At 44.9% G+C, this 17860-nt stretch overlaps 1 protein-coding gene across 2 annotated transcripts in view; it reads left to right on the top strand.

Moving 5' to 3' along the window:
- TMEM39A (transmembrane protein 39A) overlaps positions 1-16504 on the top strand; it is a 21974-nt gene extending 5470 nt beyond the window's left edge. Inside the window, exons 2-9 of one of the 2 annotated variants that reach the window (XM_051779666.1) lie at positions 8303-8496; positions 10025-10247; positions 11577-11660; positions 13043-13185; positions 13625-13967; positions 14772-14959; positions 15457-15577; positions 16140-16504. In XM_051779666.1, coding sequence (XP_051635626.1) covers positions 8384-8496; positions 10025-10247; positions 11577-11660; positions 13043-13185; positions 13625-13967; positions 14772-14959; positions 15457-15577; positions 16140-16373 — 1449 coding nt within the window. In that variant the 5' untranslated portion in view covers positions 8303-8383 and the 3' untranslated portion in view covers positions 16374-16504. The remainder of the gene's footprint in view (positions 1-8302; positions 8497-10024; positions 10248-11576; positions 11661-13042; positions 13186-13624; positions 13968-14771; positions 14960-15456; positions 15578-16139) is intronic. The other variant, XM_051779667.1, reaches the window with a different exon arrangement.
- Positions 16505-17860: the final 1356 nt, after the last annotated feature.

Below are 17860 nucleotides of genomic sequence, written 5' to 3'. Positions count from 1 at the left end.
AGTATTACTCAATCTGTCATAGTTAACTGTGCAGTATGATACTCTGTTATGCATAGTTTCCTTTCTGAGGCCCAGTTTTTGTTCTCCTTGCACTGCCATTCTGTTGAAGAACTAAACCAGTTTGACATTAATGCAGTGCTAGCTTATACACAAGAAACCATAAGGAAGATACGATATTACAACAACTGACTTTCCTCTTCTTTCAGTGATCCCTTCCCTCTGCCATCTCCTTAACCTGCTCTCTGACTGCAGAATTTGGCCTGTCCTGGTAATGGATGGTGCCATGAAGTTGGTTCTCTCCTCTTCTTTATTCACCTAATGACAGTAGGTCTTCTGTGTGAATCAGAACTTTAGTCCATTTATTTCTAACCCTACCACAGTTAGGTAAGTGGCATTGCTTTTAGCCAGTGGATTTTTAAAATGAGAGGTGAATCTCCAGGAGCTGTGTGACTTGGGAAAATCTCTCATGAGCCATCATAAACTCCCCTGAAAGATTTTGTGCCTTTCTTTGTGGAGTGTGGTCATCGGAGAGTTATTTCCAACCTTTTTTTGAGTTTTTTGGGTGTTGCAAGCAGAAAACGAGACTTCTGGTGGGAAGTGGGTATTGTGCAAGCCAGTCAGGAGAGCCGTGCTGTCCAACAGTGCAGCAGCACCCGTGTATGCCGGGGGGTTTGGAATGGTTGGTTTAAAGCAAAAATGTCAGTAGACATCTGTGGCCCATAAATACAAATACAGGAGAGAGTATGCAGATTCAGACAGGTAAATTAGTCTTAGTATAATTAATTAATGTATCCTATTGCATTTTCCCAATCTGCTAGATGAGTTGATCTGTAAACGGTCATACAAGGTTCTGAGTGCTGCCTGCCAGAGTCATGGAAATTGAGTTAAAGACTTGCTGTTTTGTGGGGAACTTGTGTATTACCTGTACCTCTTGTTAAAGAGGCAAGCAGGGGAGAGTTGATGCATTCTCAAATGTGGTTTATATATTAATGCAAAATTATGATTTATGCAAATTACAATTTATTTAGAATTCCCTGCAATAATTTTGCTTTTTCACAATGTTAGGGATATGCAAACTCTTGTTGCACCAATACTTTCTGCTGTGAATCCCAGTGCAATGATTTTGAGTGAAGCTTAAGGAAGCGGCTTTTAACTTTCTAGTTCATGCCTTTCTACTTCATGCCTTCAAACTCATTGCTACAGATGGCAGATGCCTGCCTTATTTTTAGCTATTTGAGGACAAAATAGAAAAATCTTAGTGACTCCCCATGATTTGTCATCATGGCTGATCTCCATTAAATTAAACACAGGGATTGGCAGAGAAACAAAACCAGCAGGAAAGCTGCTTCTGTTTGTTTTTAAAAAAGCTTGTCTAAAGCACTAAAATAATACTGTAAAAAATATTCACTACTATGTACAGAGACCCCTGGGAGGAGAAATACTTGCTGAACAGTTTATCCTGTTCAGGATAAGGAAACTGAGGTCTGACAAGATTGGTAAAACAAGTTCCCTTGAAGTCAGTTGAAGAGGAGAGATTAAAAAGCAAATGAGGTCTTAGCCTGTACTCAGGTCATTAGGGTGTGTGTATGTGTTCAAGGTTGGGAGGAGAATGCATATTTTGCTGGCTTACTTGACTGAAAATGTTAAGATGGGCTCTTAAAGCAAGAGCATCTTCTATCTTTTTCTGTTTTCTTTCTTCACCCCCTTCAGGAGTGACCTGTTGTTGTGCATTTGCCCTGATAACTTGGAAAAAAAGTTCAGTGGCCATACATAAAATTCCTCTCCTTTCCCGGTTACTGTACATGGCACAGTGTAACGGAGGGTGATCTGTGGCTGTGCTTTAGCAGAGCCATGGCTGTGCGTAATGTTTACTGAAGAGCTTTGATGCAAGATGTACTTAGGAGTGTGTGTTGATAAACTGTATTCACGGCTTTGATAGCCTTGCCTGTGTTGTGTCTGCTAAAACATTGCCCTTGTGATTTAGCATTACTTCCCAACCAGTGGCCCCTTCTAAGCAGAACTTCTGTTTCTATCAGTAATATGCACAAGGAATTGGAGCTTAAAACTTTTGTCTTCTTACATACGCAGAGAACTGTGGGTCCAGCTCGGTAATTCCTGCCAGCTCTTTAGTTTGGGCCTCTTACTCTGGATGAGGCTGGACTTGCTGTCTCTTTCCCCACACGACTTAAAAGCATGGGAACTGTAGGACCAAAATAAACCATGACCCAGCTAGTCAGGCCTGCATTTCCCTTTGCTGCTGGAAAAGCTCAACTTTGCAATTCTGTCTTGTTCTCACACGAGAACAAGCCAATGCTTTCTTTATTCCCAGATCCTGTATTTGGCTGTGAGTGTTGCTGTATACATCAGAAGAAGCCAAAGAAAATGTTAATGTCTTGCTAACTGTAATAGTGTTGTCTTGGTGAGGAGTGTTATTGGCCAGTTGTAGCTGCTGAGCCCTGAGGATCCTGTGTTGTGGGTTGGTTTTGTTTTTTTTTCAGTTTCTTTTGGAATATAAATTCACTTGTGTTCATTCATAAAATTATTACAGTCATTCATTAAAGTCTTCCTAAGCTCTTTGCTTTAACCTCCTGCAGCAGTTTGTTGCACAAGGTAATTATATGGTTATAAGGTAATATTATTTTATTACTTTAGGAATTGTGGCTTTGTTCTCATACTCGCCAGAGGTTCATTAAGAGTGCTGAGTGTGTTTATCTTCTTTCCTCCAATTCACAAAGACTTGAACTCACCTGTATTCTGAGGAGGATCCTGTCGCCTGCATACCTCTGGAAATTTCGTCCTTGCACCTCCTGAAGTAAGGTCTTCAAGGGAATTTTAAGCAATGTATAGGACTTGGGTTGGAAATCCCCCTCCATTTTTAAAAATTGCTCTTTCAGTCTCTTGGATAATTTGCTTGGTCTAGAGTATTAAGAACTTAAATCTATGTCCTAACCTTAAAGAGGACATCTACAAAATGAGCTGCCTCAGCTTTCTGCCCTTTAATCTTGAGAGGCTTTTCCTGTAAAACTTTTCTTTCCTGCTCCCATTTTTGTCTGTGGATATTTGAAGTGCTGCAGCAGCTACAAATGGCAGATGCTGCCTTCACCTTGTCTTTAGCTAGAACTCTTAGTTTCCCCACTTACCTGTCTTCTCAGTTCTAGCCTTCTTTGCTGAAGATGCCTGAAATGTCATACAGTTATATGCCATTTGTGAATTTTTGCCTTTTTCTTGCGACTTTCACCATTCAGTTTTGGTGTGTGTGTAGAGGACTGGTAGATGGAGCCTCTTCAGCCAGAGTTGTGCTTTATCAGAAAAGCCTACACTGACCTTGTCTTGATGGGTTGGTTTCGTTATTACAGAGGAGGTTCTTGATTCTTAGTCATGGAGTGAAAATTAGTCTTGCTGGTGCATCACCTGACAGGGGTGATTCACTACTCACTCTTGGCCTGTTTGATGGAGTCTGAGCTGCACTTCAGGGGGGTTTCTGTCTCTCTCTACCAAATCTCCCTCTTAATCCATTGCTGTGTATGGCACGAGGACTTGGAAAATATGCCGACTTGGAGACCTCCGTCCTAACCGGTTTTGCCTCCCAGCTCTGGGCCAGGTGGCGGGTGTGTGCCTTTGGAGCCAGCCTGAGTTGAAAGGTTGTGTTGACTTAGCACTGGGGCAGCTCTGCGCAAGCCAAATATTTAGCTTTCCATCTGATAACCTATAGGTTGTTTCCTCCCTCACAACAACCAAATGCTTATTTTATTCCTAGACCAAGTTAGGGCTTCCACAGAAGTTTTGCAGCTTCTTAGCTTTCGGTGTGGCAGATGTGAGGGTGCTTGGGTTCTGCCATCGCAGTTCCCAGGCTCTCTTAGGATTGTTTTTTCTTTTTGGCATTATGTTGGGTGAATTTGGTTAGCAGCTTTGTGTCTCAGTTTTTCCAGCTGTCAAAACAGGTGGGAATTTTTTTTGTTTTGTTGGGTTTTTCAAATTATTATTATTTTTTAATTTAAATAGATAAATAAATAAATAAATGGTTCACACTAAAAGGAAATAAAAATACCGTGTAGTAACTGGGACTCTCAATGTTCAAAGTTCAAAAGAAAACTTGTCTATAAAGTAGAATTGCTGATAATTTGCAAAGACATTAGGATTGCTGAACAAATGCAAGTTTGGGATTAGGTTGACCAGCTACAGCAACTGGAATTGAGGACATTAGTAACCAAGAGACCTTTTTACATTGCTTGTTTCAGTTTCAGAGACAGACTGTGCTTTGTGTCAGTGCTCTGCAGCCATGTTGTGGGGGTGACCTGCTGCAGTTCCCTGCGAGGGAACACTGCACAGGTGGCAGGTGTGTTTCCATAAAGCAGGGACACCTGGAATGGAAAGTCTTACTGGGAGCATGTGTGTAGCTGAGGAGGAGGCAGGCAGCGCTCCCTCACTCACCACAGAGTCGATGTGTTGCTTCACCCCCAGATGTCACATGCTGACCCAGCAGGAAAGGGCTGCTTTAATCGAGATGGAGAGTTGCAATGAGAGACCTGTGGTCTTCTTGAGCCACATTGCTGCAAGTGAGGGTGGTCACATTTCCCTTTCTGCTCTTGAGTGTATCTGGTTGTAGGTCTCGTGGAGCCAAGAAGAGCCTCTTGAATGTTTCCCAGCCTCTGAGAGTTCTTGTGCCTTGGTGCAGTGAGCTTCCCGAGGGACTGGAGGCTCAGAGTTTTCTCCAATTAAAAAATGTTAACGCCATCAAAATAACTGGCTGAGCATTGTAGTGTTTGCGGCAAAGAGATGGGGAACCAGGCAGACTTTCCATTCTGATGAGTCACTGACTCTCTCCTGATTTGCCTCTTGAAAGAGCTGTTTGGGCAGCTGCTGATGCAGGAACATGATTCTGAGTGATGGTCCCTGGGGAGCAGGACAGGGCTGCATGCTGCTTCACCTCTGAACTGGAGGATAATTCGTCTGCCTAGCTCTTTTTCAGTAAAGCCTTGCACACAGCTGTAGCTCTTGCCTGCCTTGATCCTGCCTCAGCAGGATAGCGGGGGAGCTGATGGGCAGGAGGGGTGTTGGTGCAGAGAAACAAAATGACCAAGTGGTCCTTTGCTGTGGTTCTGAAAGGAAGAATTGGAAATCAGAGGGTCTTTTGCCCTGTTTCTGGATCTTCTTATAACTATGTCACATATGAAAGAACATGGTCTGTCCTAGGACCAAGAGCTGTCCATACCCACACCCAATCCCTGGACCCACTGTCTGTTGTTCTGTAGCTGGTCCCCAGATCCTGCTTGTCTGTTTTTATGATGCCCACATCTGCCTGGGAGAGGAGATCTTGGAATATGGGTAGTTTCAGTTCTGAGGATTTGAGGATGAAGGGACTACAAGTATGTGACTAATTTTTTGAGGGGAAATTGTAGGTGAACTGGAAAGAACAATGTAGAATCATATTAATAGACTAAAGAGGCCTGTCAGGAAGAGCTTTTATCTTTCATTACTCACTTTTTCTGCATGACTCTATATAAAATAAGATCGCTGATGGGGTGGGTACTGCAAACAGAGAAGGGAGCCTGTAGACTTCATTAATACTTAATATGACTCAGATGCGCACAGGAATCTTATCTGTTGAAATAAAGGGTTATGGACGGTTTTTTTTCTTGTTCACATATTTTTCAAAGTAGAATCATGCCTTTGTTTATTAATTGAAAGGTATAAAAATGCTTTTCCCCATGCCTCTCTCCTCAAAAATGAAAGCTGTTGATTGGTTCAAGGCCAAAAAAAGCAGACTTAGAGTCGAACTGATCTGTAATCTCACTGCTTTGTTTAGCTTTATCTGTGGAGCTTCAGTTTTGTGTGGCAAGTTTTACAAAACAAAGGCAAACAAAAAAGGAATGGCTCTTAGGCAGATTTTGCTCTAACAGACGCCTGCCTAATTTGATCTAACTCCAGTGAAGTAAAAGTTATTTAAAGCTTGATTGAGGAACTGCCCAGTCTATATGTTCATGGATCACTGTGAAAGGGCTTATTCAAGTGCATTTAAAATATGTGCACTGATGTTAAGGATGGCTGCTTTCCACGGGCAGTCTGTTTTACTGGTAGAAACCCTGCATTTTACTGGTTTGCAAAACCAGAGGGTAGAAGTGCAATTCCTTAGTGTCCAAGTGCCTGCATTGGAGAGTGTGTGAGGCATACTAATGGGATGATACTAATGAGACCTGTTAAATTATTTACATTAATTATTGAATGTGGCATAAAATACCTTCCACTGTTAATAGCACTAATTAGACCACCAACATATTGCATCCATTATCATAAATATCCTGTAGATTGAATTAGACCAGTTGTTTTAGCTTTCACAGTCCCTGTAGTAGTTAAATTTAGCTTAAAATGTCTTTCAAGTTTGTTCCTTTTTAGAGGTTTTTCTCATTTTTTTTCCTTCACTTTAGCTGCTTATCAAAAGTCTGGATGCCCTAAGTGAATTCAGCATTGTTTGTTGCCACCCCTGCTCATCTTGTGCATGCAGGAGAATTTTCTTCTGTTTATATTTAATTCCTGACATAGAAATATTCCCAAATAAAACTCTAGAACATCCTAGAGAAAATTGTCTGAAAGCTTTAGAGTTTTGACTAGAAAGGTAAGGAAGGCTTCAATTCTCTGTTGTGTTGTCATTGGAATTATAATGAGAGTTTTAAAGTCTGCCAAAATACATTATTTTCCTCCAAACCCAAATTGCCCAGTGTTTGCTTTCCTTTCATGCATTTTCACATCTCCTTTTCCTTTTTTTTCCCCCGTCTCCAGGATCTCTGTTTTTTGTTGTGGTTTTGTTGTTTTGGTTTGGGTTTTTTGGGGTTTGGGTGTTGTTGTTTTTTTTTTTTTTTTTGCAAGTGATCTTCACGTTGATATGTGGAAAGCATTCATCTTTTGAAACATCTTGGATTTTTGTTGAAAACTTGAGAATTGGTATCCTAGTTTCAACCACAACAGTTGGTTGTTAGAGTAGAGATGAAGGATGGGAAATTTTAATACAAAGGATAATTCTTTGAGGGAGGTTTTTTAGAGTAATTCTCCTGCACACTGTGTTCATGGCGACAGTGGTGTGACTCACTGAGGAGACTTCCTGGCATTTCTGCCAGCCGCGATTTCTCATGATTTGAAAGGAGGTGATAACTGAATTATAAATAGATGATAGGTTCTGTAGATTTCAAAGCTAGATCTAGAGCTTCCCAGAAGGTGTGGGTGCTTTTTTGAACCTTGGGTTGGTTCTGGGTATGATATTTTTCCAAAAGGGCAGCTGTTTAGTCTCCGGACTCGCAGACACACCAAAGTCCTTGGAGTGAGATGCTCGCTCAGTGTCTTGTTTCTGTACAGCACATGTACTTGGAGTGACTTGCAGATTTACACTCCAGTCCCTCACTTCCTTATGTCTGCTAGCCATCAGAAACTTACCTGACTGCCGAAATCCTTGCAGTGTCATGTGGGAGACCAATGAAATAGAAGCAAAACTGTACGGGAAGTGATAAAGGCTGTGCCAGAGAATCCACCATTGTTACTGATATTCTGAGTTGCCCAGCCTCTCTCGTACTAATTCATTTTAAGGAACTGATGGATTTAAATGTGTCATTAAAAATAAATAAATATTTATAAGCTTACTATTAAATTATTTTTCTTTGAAGGGCTGGGTCATGTGAGTGCCTATATGTGCATTTGAAGTGGATGCATAACGTGTGTGTTTTGCTGCACTACTCTGCTAACTAAAATTACTTTTAAATGGACCTCCTACCTTCATGTCAGTCAGGCGATCTTAGCACGGAAGAGAGCTGAACCGTGCAGATACCTTCATGGAGACCAACCTGTCTGTTTAGACCTCTGCCAGAGGGCATCCAAATTACCCAACAGCATCAGAGCCTGTGAAGTAACGTGTTGGATGGTTGAAAAGACCTGTGAAGCTCTAATAGCTCCACCACAACACGGAGAGGGCTCTTCCCAGGCTTGCTTTTGAAATGAAAAACACAGTTGTGTCGCCTCCAGGACTGCAGATGCTCAGTGGTGCTTTCTAGCCAGCAGGAAGTGCTAGTAGTCACTGATGGCTGATTTAAGCAGCCCCTTTTTAAAGACACAGTGTCAGTGGTGTTCATTCTGCATGTGCAAGCAGAGGCTGATCTGGTGCCACTGAAATGGCACAGTGTTTTAGGGTGGTGATGGCTGTCCCACAGGGCTCTGAGTGTGTGAGAGTAACTTCGCTTTGCATGAATTTGCTTGGCTGCAGTGTGAACTACGTGAACAGCAGTTTGCACCTTAACTAATGTTTCTGCCTCCTTTGCAGACTTGGGAGGGCTTTTGGATCGTTGTCTGGGTCTCGGGGCACAGCCTGCCGGAGGCACTGGAAGCGGACTGGTTCCTGGTCATGCCCGGTGGAAGGAGGGGACCCAGCCGGCAACAGCTAAGCCGTTCAGCTTTGCCTTCTCTCCAGACACTGGTTGGCGGGAGCTGCGGAAACGGTACTGGTTTGAGAAACAGGTGAGGACAAAGGTGGGGGTGTTGGGACCCTTGTGGCTTGGACAGCACTAAAAACAAGGGACTTGATCCACTCTGAACTCTGCGCAGGAGGGTGGCTTTGTGGTGAAAGGAGGAACTGGGAGATGGGAACTTTGAGCCCCCTGCTGTGGCATTAGGAGGTGACTCATCCAAGAGGGAACGTGTCATGTGTGACAAACCTCTGTTCCAGCTTCTCTTCTCAGCTCTGCTATGGCACATGCTGCCCTCTGTGGTCCCTCTCTTGACTTCATGCAGTAAAATCAGCCCCGTGGGGAGGATTGTGGAAGTGGTCTCAGCCCCCCTTCAGTGCTTGCTGTGGTCACAACAGCCAGGGGTGGAAATTGCACAGTGCTCCGTTTGTCTTTCCTGCAGCAGTTCCCAGAGCAATGAGTCCTAGCAAATGATGAGTCCTTGTCTCTTGCTTGCCTGCAGTGCCACAGGGAATTAGTGTGACATGTCAGAGCACAGCTGTGACTCCTCCTCCCGCATAATAGAAAGGCAGGGCAAGGGGATGCCCTTCTTCTGTTTTGGACCTGCTGGCTGCAGATTCAACTAATTCTCACAGTTGGCAAAGATCATCTCCATTTTCTGGGGAAGTTGGGGGCTGAAACAGGAACACATAGTGACATTTAGATCTCCATGTTTGATATGAAAACTGAAAGGGCCCAGTGTTACTTCCTTCCATAGAAAAGTTGGCAAAGTAGAAAAGCTATTTGCTACATGCAGAGGCCCTGGTATAGATGTTCATTCTTACAAATTAGAGCAATCCAAGCCATGTAGCTTTGGCCTGTACAGATTTCTCTGTCTGGGACAGATGAACAAATGGCACAGTCTGAGGTTCTTGAGGAGCAAGTAACTGTAGAGACCACAGAGGCAGTGCCTAGGTCCTTGCTTATCCTGATTTCAGACACAACATAGTTATGTCTGAGCTTCCTCCATCAGTTCAGTCTGCCAGAGCTTTTAGTTGTCCTAGCCTCCTCTGAAACCTAGGAAAGAAGGAAGTGTGAGAACACTTGACAGGTCAGCCTCTAGGAAGTGGCTGAACTACTTCATTCCATTTTTAGTTACCCCTCTTTTAAAAGAGGAACTGTGAGCAGAAAGACAGTGGGCACTTTGCAGTACTGGAGAAGGAGGCTGGGTGCTACTGTAATGTCCTGGTGATGGGTGGAAAGAGCCAACATTAAATGCTGGATGTGGCACAGAGTCCTCAATGAGTTTTCCTCTATACCTCTGCTCCTCAATCTGCAAGTTTACTGAAATATTGCTGGGCATGTCACAGCACTTCTGGCAGCTCAGTTGTCCAGAGAAAATGCTGGATAAGGGTTTTGTCTGAGCTAAGATGATGAAGCTCACCACCAGTCTCATGTCAGAAGTATAAATGCAAGACTGCTGTCACCTTTCCTCTAGTAATGCCCAGTCTCCAATTTACAACCTCAAGCATACTCTGTCCTGGAAAATGTTAGAGATGATGTAGAATGTTTACCAAGTGAGTGATACCCATCTGCTTCAGGAATGGTAGTGCCATCAGCCTCTCTGCGCCTCCGATCACAGCGCTGATTACTCCAGAGCCTGTGCGTCACTGCCGGATCCCTGAACTGCCGTTGGATGGGAGCCTTCTCTTTGAATTCCTGTTCTTCATCTACCTACTGGTAGCCCTCTTCATTCAGTACATCAACATCTACAAGACTGTCTGGTGGTACCCATACAATCACCCTGCTTCCTGCACCTCACTGGTGAGTTCCCCAGCAAGTGCCATCACTCGTGCTTTTTCATTACACAGCTGCTTTTCATGCTGCTTCAGTCCAGGAATCACCAAGCATTAGACATTAAGGGAGTGGATGGGAGTTCACATGCACCCCCATCATCCAGGGCCATGTCATCCCCCATTTTACAGGGGAGAAAATACATGGCAGATGAGAGAGAGGAATCAGCAGGACTCCTTCAGGGGAAATTTCTTGCAGATACTTGCATGGCCTAGCTAGCTCCTAGGGTTTGAAACGGAGTTTCCAGTGGAAACAACAGAGCCTGAAGAAGGAAGATATGCAAGTTTACATTAGGATCTCACAGCGGGTCAACAGCAGAGTTGGGGAGGGGTTTAGATCCTCAGATTATGTAAAGCTACCAGTCTCCTCAGTTTCAGTATTGCTGGTGCAATAGCCTAGGCGACCTGGCAGTGACTTGTACCTGAGTCAGTGGGCATGCGTGAGTGAAGCCAGCCTCTGCAGCTGGTATTGTGTCCTTAAGGCCGCTTGGAAGTGTGAGGTGGTTCCTCAGTTACCTGTACCGACAGGTGGTGCTGGTGTTCCAGCTCAGCTCTGCGATGTCCGACGCAGCTTGCTTAGAAGTAAAAGCGTTCTGTTTTGGGCTCCCTGCCTGGAAGGATTTAATAGTCATTTGTTTGTTCCCATCACAACTCAAGCATTCTTTTTTACCCAAAATGTCCTTGAAATCCCAAGCAGCAGTATTCAGAGTCTGCTAACTGTTCTAGCCAGGATATATTTGATGGCTTCACTGAAAAATTGTGAGAACTGTATCTAACTTGATGCAGCCAGAGTCAACATTAAACTTCTAATACAGATCTGTGACCTGTGAAGATGACATTTCTCACTTCATCAGGGAACAGTCGTTGCTACAGACCATTTTTGAGACCAAGAAGTGAAGTGAGCTGGTGTGCTCACTCTGGACTCCATTTCGGCTGCCCTTGCTCTGGTTGCTCAGGGGCTTTTCCCTGGAGAACCTGTAACCTGTTCTCCATAGTAGGATTCTGGTCCTCGATGTCCCTTTGACCCCAAAAATACCTGCCTGAAGGGTGGATTTGTTTTGTTTTCTGTGCAGATCTCTCCATGGGAAGGAACCTCCCTGTGGAAAAGATGTTGCTTCTTGGAGACATTCCTGTGTTACTAATGTTTATCCCTTTTCTCTCATCCCTAATAGAGAGATTAGGGGAATGCTTACATGAGATCCTAGTATACTCTCCAGCAGCCAGTTTTCTAGTCCCACCCCATCTGGGTGGTTTTAGAGTCCCTTTTCCTGGTGAAGACCTTTCTTCTTTCCTCCTTCAGAATTTTCACCTCATTGACTACCACCTGGCGGCGTTCATCACAGTGATGCTGGCACGGAGGCTGGTGTGGGCCCTCATCTCTGAGGTAACATTCCCAATGTTCCCTCTTCTGCCTGCAGTACTTACTGCAGAACATGACCATCCCTGGCCTAAGAAAGTTCTGCAAGTTGGAGGGTTTCTTCCCTCAGAAGAGTCTGCATTTGAAGGACTAAGATTTTGGTGGTGCCCTGCCTTGGAGATTTTTCCTGGAGACCATTCATGTCCTGCAGTATTGGGTAGCTCTGTTGCCTCTGCAACTAGAAGGAGATTAAATGGTCCCTCTTGCTTATTATCTTTGCAGGCACAGTACTGTACCCCACAATCTTGTGTTAGAGAAGTGGCCAAGAGAATTGCAAGTCAGGTAGCAAAAAGGCAAATAGGGAGCTTAGCCAAGACTGGAATAATGAACTGGAGATTAGAGGGGGAAAGGTCAGGAGGAGGATGTCTGAGTACACTGAAGTGAAATAGGAATTCTGGTAGAACTGCTTTTCCAGTCCTGGTTACTCAATAACTCAGACTCTGGTCATGTCACCACGGATTTTGAGACCTTCTCTGTGTTTGTGAGAGCAGAACTAGGCAAAACAGACCTTTGTAAAAGTCAGTTTGAGGAAAATGGAAGTTTTGACAACTGAAGTGGTTAATACAACTCTAGGCTAAGCAACTAAGCAGTGTTGAAAAAAAGGTAAATGAAAGAACAGTTATGTCCTGTTGAATAGATGAATGGAGAAGATGGGATCTCTGAAGTTCTCTTTTCATCTGATTCCTGCCATTTTCATTTGTGTTCACATCCTCCGTAAAACTTTCATAGACTGAAATTTCTGCATTGAAACCTTCCATGCAAGTTCTTGCACATCCCATCTATTGGCTCTAACCCTCTGTCTTTTCAGTTTCCTTCTCCCCTCTGGAGACTGGAACAAGCTTTCTTGCTGTGATGCTTCCTCACTAGACTGCAGCCTGTACATCCAATAGAGATGAGTCTTGGAAATCTGGTTTTGGGATTGCCAGGGTGCACCATCTTCTCTTCCCTTGGCTGAGAACTGTGACCTTCCAGAATGCTGAGACCTAAAGGAAAGAGCAGGAGGAATTTGGTTTCAGGCTGTCCCGGACTATTATCAGAGCAATAACAGATTTAAGCAAAAATATTTTTCTACTTTGCAGCTCTGAATTTTTTTTAAGGGCCCTATTTTAGTCATGCCCCACAACTTATGATTATTTGAATCTTTTGGATTCTGTCAATCATTAATAAAATCAAAGGTATTTACCTTTGTAAGACGATCAGTTTCCTGCTTCTGGGAGCAAGAGGGCAGCTATCCCTCTTACAGTACCTCCTGGCACCCCTCTCCCTGCTGCTCCTCCACAGGCAGCCCTTGTGCTTGTCTTCTAGCACCAGTGTTACAGGGCTGCTGAGTGTTTCTTCTCCATTTGCAGGCCTCTCAGGTGGGTGCGACATCAGTGGTTCACTACATGGTGCGCCTGGTGCTGCTCACCCTCTGTGGATGGGTGCTCTGCTGGACTTTGGTCAACCTCTTCCGCAGCCATTCTGTTCTCAACCTTCTCTTCCTGGGCTACCCGTGAGTGACACCATCTTCTGGGCAGGGGGAGCACAGCTGCTTGGGTGTGACACAGGCCACCATGGGAAGCAGAGCTCTTGGCTGTGGTCTGTTTCCTCAGCTTAAATTAGAAGGGAGGCAGGAGGGGCTGGGGGGTGGTGCGAGAAGGTGGCACTGAGCTGAGGAAGCAAATTGCCTCAGTTGCTGTTTCTGTGAGGGGCCTTTACTGCCACATTGAGATGGTTGGTTCCACAGATGGGATTTAAAGAAGCTTCTCTGCCCAGTTGTTGAAACTGCAGCCTCTGGCCCTTTAGGGCGGAGAAGAGTTGGCCACTAGCTTCTGGAGTGAGGGTTCCTACGTGGTATCACTCTCGTAAGGGCCAGCATCTGTTGAGAAGGTGCCCCTCGCTTCCTGTTGGGATGGCTGTCATTTCAACCATTGTTTTTTCTTTCATGGCAGGTTTGGTGTCTACGTCCCTCTGTGCTGCTTCCACCAGGACAGCAGAGCACAGCCTCTACCTGCAGACTGTGGATACTTGGTACAGGACCAGGTGGCAGATGATGGGGCTTCAGCTGTCAGCAGCCTGGTCAAAGATTTCTTCTCGCTTCTGTGGGAATCCCTGAGAGAACAGTTCAATAATCCTACGTCTATCCCCACCCACAGCTGCCCCCTTTCCCCAGATCTCATCCGCAATGAGGTGGAGTGCCTAAAAGCAGACTTCAACCGCAGGATCAAGGAAGTTCTCTTCAACTCTCTCTTCAGTGCCTACTACGTGGCATTCCTGCCACTGTGTTTTGTGAAGGTAGCTGTTGTCTGGCTCTCCCTGTGCCCCTGCCCGCCGTCTCCTTCTGACTGTTGTGTGAACTGCTGCCAGGCCAGATTCCTGGTTAATTCCCCTTTTCTCTGTCTCCCCTTTGGCAGCCCGGATAGCGGAGCATGGCTGCATTCGGAGTGCACTAGTACTGCTCCTGGTTGGCAGATAGGTATTGCCATAAATGTGATGCACCTCTAGTCCCATCACCCCACTTACTAACTCCCCTTCTCCCACCCCCTGTCCTAGGCAGATGGATAGTTGTGTTCTTCCTAGAAAAGGGAGCCTGTCGTTACCCGTCTCAGATCCAGCATCTTGCCTTTTGAGTGCTTGGATCAGAGGCTTTGGTGGTCAAGCTGTTAGAGCCAACTAGGATGCTTAGCAAGCTAAATCCAAGAGCCTCTTGTCAATGTGCGGGTTGTATATTTTCATCTGTCATTTTTTTAACTTGGACATGCTCCTGTTGGTGCAGAAAACGGGCAGGGCTCCATGTAGCAGTCTTGGTGCAATTGGTGCTCCTGGGGCAGTTCTGTGACAAGCAAACTGCCTTGTTACCTGTTCCTGGAGGAGAAGATGCACCAGCTGCAGCATCATCCCCTGCCCTTTCTCCTTCAGGTCAAGGAGAAGGGAGTCTTGAGTGTTTCCTAAGCCGTAACCCTCCGAAATCACTGGTCCAAAAGCGCATGCCTGTAACGTGTGGTGTGGGTCTGCTGGATGCATACGCAGTATGTCCCTTGTCATTCCTTTGTCTGTCTTGTGACAGTGGTGCCAAGTTCTTGTCTGGTCTCTTCGCAGAGCACCCAGTACTACGACATGCGCTGGTCCTGTGAGCACCTCATCATGGTGTGGATCAATGCCTTTGTCATGCTCACCACTCAGCTGCTGCCTCCCAAGTACTGTGACCTGCTCCACAGGTCAGCCGCCCACCTTGGAAAGTGGCAGAAACTAGAACACGGTTCCTACAGCAATGCTCCACAGCACATGTGAGTGTGGGCACGGGGACGGGTTGGCATGCCTCACAAGGGGAGGAGAAGACGTTCCAGTAGAGGAGCAAATACCACCAGTGCATATCTACTGAGAACACTTCTGCACTCCCTATGCAACTCTACTGGCCTTACTGTTCCCTGGAAACAGAAATGTCTGCTCTAGAGAGCTGTCTGAGCTCCTCCAGTCACTGCTGGCTCCTTCCCAAAAAGGAAGGCTGACATTCTTCTTGGCCACTGGAGAGTATCTTGTGCAGGGGCAGGGGGTGGCCCCCTCCCATGCAGTGGATGAGGTTCTTGCACTGGGAGTCATTTGTTCACATACTCAGTCCATTTGATGGGCTTGTGATCACGTCTTTCTGCTTTTCCAGTAGGAGCTAGGACATGTCCCTGTGGCAGAGGCTTTGGTATTTTTCAAGATGCAGTCCGTTCCTGTGAACCCTTATCCAAGGAGCTGGGAGCACAGATGCTAAAGCTCTGGCATTCTCTCCCCACAGCTGGTCAGAAAACACAATATGGCCACAAGGAGTTCTGGTGCGACGGAGCCGATGCCTGTATAAAGCAGTTGGGCCTTACAACGTAGCAGTGCCTTCAGATGTGTCCCATGCCCGCTTTTACGCAAGTATCTCTTCTCTTGCTTGATGCCTTAGGACTGTGGGAGGGAGGAGAGGCTCAAACATAGCTGCTCAGCTGCAGCAGAGCAGACTGTGTAGAACAGAGTTCAGTGCTGCGCAACAGTCTGTTGCTGCTAAACAAAATACCTGTTAGCAGCAGAGGGGTTTTCCCCTTCCAGTATTACAGTGACCTCTGGGCAAGATGGAAGCCACAGCTGCCTTGTCAGTGTTTTCTCATCAAGGTGACACAGCTCTCTCATCAGACAGTGGCATATTCCCAAGAGGGTTCTAGTTAACATTGTTCAGGTAAACAGGAAAGTACATCAGGAGGCCAATTGGTTATCTCGCCCGTCCTCCCCTTCTCAAGCAAAATGCCACTTCTACATGCCACCTCTTATTCTGTTTTCCCTAAGTAGCACCTGGGGGTGGCTGGAGTACAAGCATTTCTTCTGCCCCACAGTGGTCAGTGACTCAGTGGTGCCTGACAGCATTATATACGTAGCCCTCCTCCCTTTAACCCTGCAACAAATTACAGAAATCTGTCCTTTTTAACTGTTTCCCTGCAGTTCCTTTTCCACCGTCCATTACGGCTGCTCAACCTGCTGATCCTCATTGAAGGCAGTGTGGTTTGCTACCAGCTCTACTCCCTGCTGCGCTCAGAGAAGTGGAACCATACCCTCTCCATGGCCCTCATCCTTTTCTGCAATTATTATGTCTTATTTAAGCTCCTCCGGGACCGGATAGTATTAGGCAGGGCATACTCCTACCCACTTAATAACTATGGACTCAAGGCACACTAGGCCGGCCAAATGTGTACCCCTTCTCTTTTTCTTCCCACAGGGCAGGGAGGGAACCTCAGAAAAAAAAAAAAAATATTTTCGTACAGTTCTATTTTTTTCTTGCGGCGTTTATAAATATTTAAAATATTTTATATTTTGTATACTATTGTTTTTGTGGGGCGGGAAGGGAACCAGTGGCAATTAAATGTCGCTTTATAAACAAGGTGTTATTTTATATATATAAAAAACAAAAAAAAGTGGATGTGTATATACCGTATATCTATACCCATACATATATCTATGTGAAGCAACAGGATTGTGTGTGTGGTCACTGTGTCTGCTTCGCTCACAGAACTGCCCTGCCCCTGCACACTGTGGGGACAGAACTGCTGTTAATTAGGAACAGCAGGTCTGCTCTAGAATTTGGATACGCTGACAGCCAGGGGAAAAAAAGAAAACACTGGGGCCTTTCACATAGATAAGTAAAGTTTATTTTGGTAACCTCACTACCAGGAAAGTCTTGCATTGAAAATGTGCACTGATGAGATACACTTAGGCAAAGGCAGGAAGCAGTGTGTGAAAAGAGTGACTAAGTTACTGTCAGTCAGTAAAAACTCTCAGTTCTTTCTTCCCACTGTTAGCAGGATGCAAGTATTGTTTTTTAAAAATAATGAACTATTTACTTTAGCCTCTCTCCTCCCAGCAACTTGAGCTCCCTCTCTATGCCAAGGGAATGAACTAAACATTCAAATCGTAATTTTAGGGTAGTAAATAATTTCAGAATGGATTTGAAATAAATAGATTCACCTAGCAGGATGGTAATTGAATATTTTAGACATCCATCTTTATGCCCTCGAGCAATAGCATAGAATTAGGAATATTCAGCTATTTTCTTCAAGCAGTACTGTTCCTTGCAGAAATTTATTCTTGTCAAACATTTACCACCTCCCTTATTGCTAACATTTCAGCAGTGTTTCACTCTAAGGTATGTTGACAGTGTTTAATAACTTATGGTTAATAACAGAGGAAATACTTTGCTTTTAAACCATTCCTCATAAAGCTAAACTATACTAGAATCTAGAGAACAAACACTTTTGGCAGTATTGCAGAGGAATTAAAGGTCAAAGACAGTGTCAACCATATAATTAATTTAACTGTGGATGCTGGTGACAGCTGATGGTAGGAGTTGATGCTTTAACTCAGGTAATTAAGGAGATGGTAGTGCAAGTTCTTCCATTCCGATGCCATCTGACTTAACTTCAGCCATTAGTAAAGAGCTAGCTATGATTAAACAGTGGATAGGTATGGGGGAAAAAAACCCCAAAACTCTACTGAGTTTGGGAGAAACTGCAACTACTTTCTGCTGCTTCTTTCCTTCCAAGCAACATAAGAACACAGTGATCTCTGCTCCTGTCTGTAGGGCAGCTCCTCCAGCAGCCTGACCACAAGCCCAAGATACCTGATAAGGTAGGCAACAGGAGATGCCTCTGAGCATTAACCCCAAGCTA

The sequence above is a fragment of the Manacus candei genome, unplaced genomic scaffold, assembly GCF_025592945.1.
Source record: "Manacus candei isolate 608988 ecotype Guabito, Panama unplaced genomic scaffold, ASM2559294v1 h1tg000014l, whole genome shotgun sequence".
Classification (NCBI taxonomy): domain Eukaryota; kingdom Metazoa; phylum Chordata; class Aves; order Passeriformes; family Pipridae; genus Manacus; species Manacus candei.
Note: the sequence above shows the minus strand (reverse complement) of the source record. Positions and strands in the feature narration are given on the sequence as shown.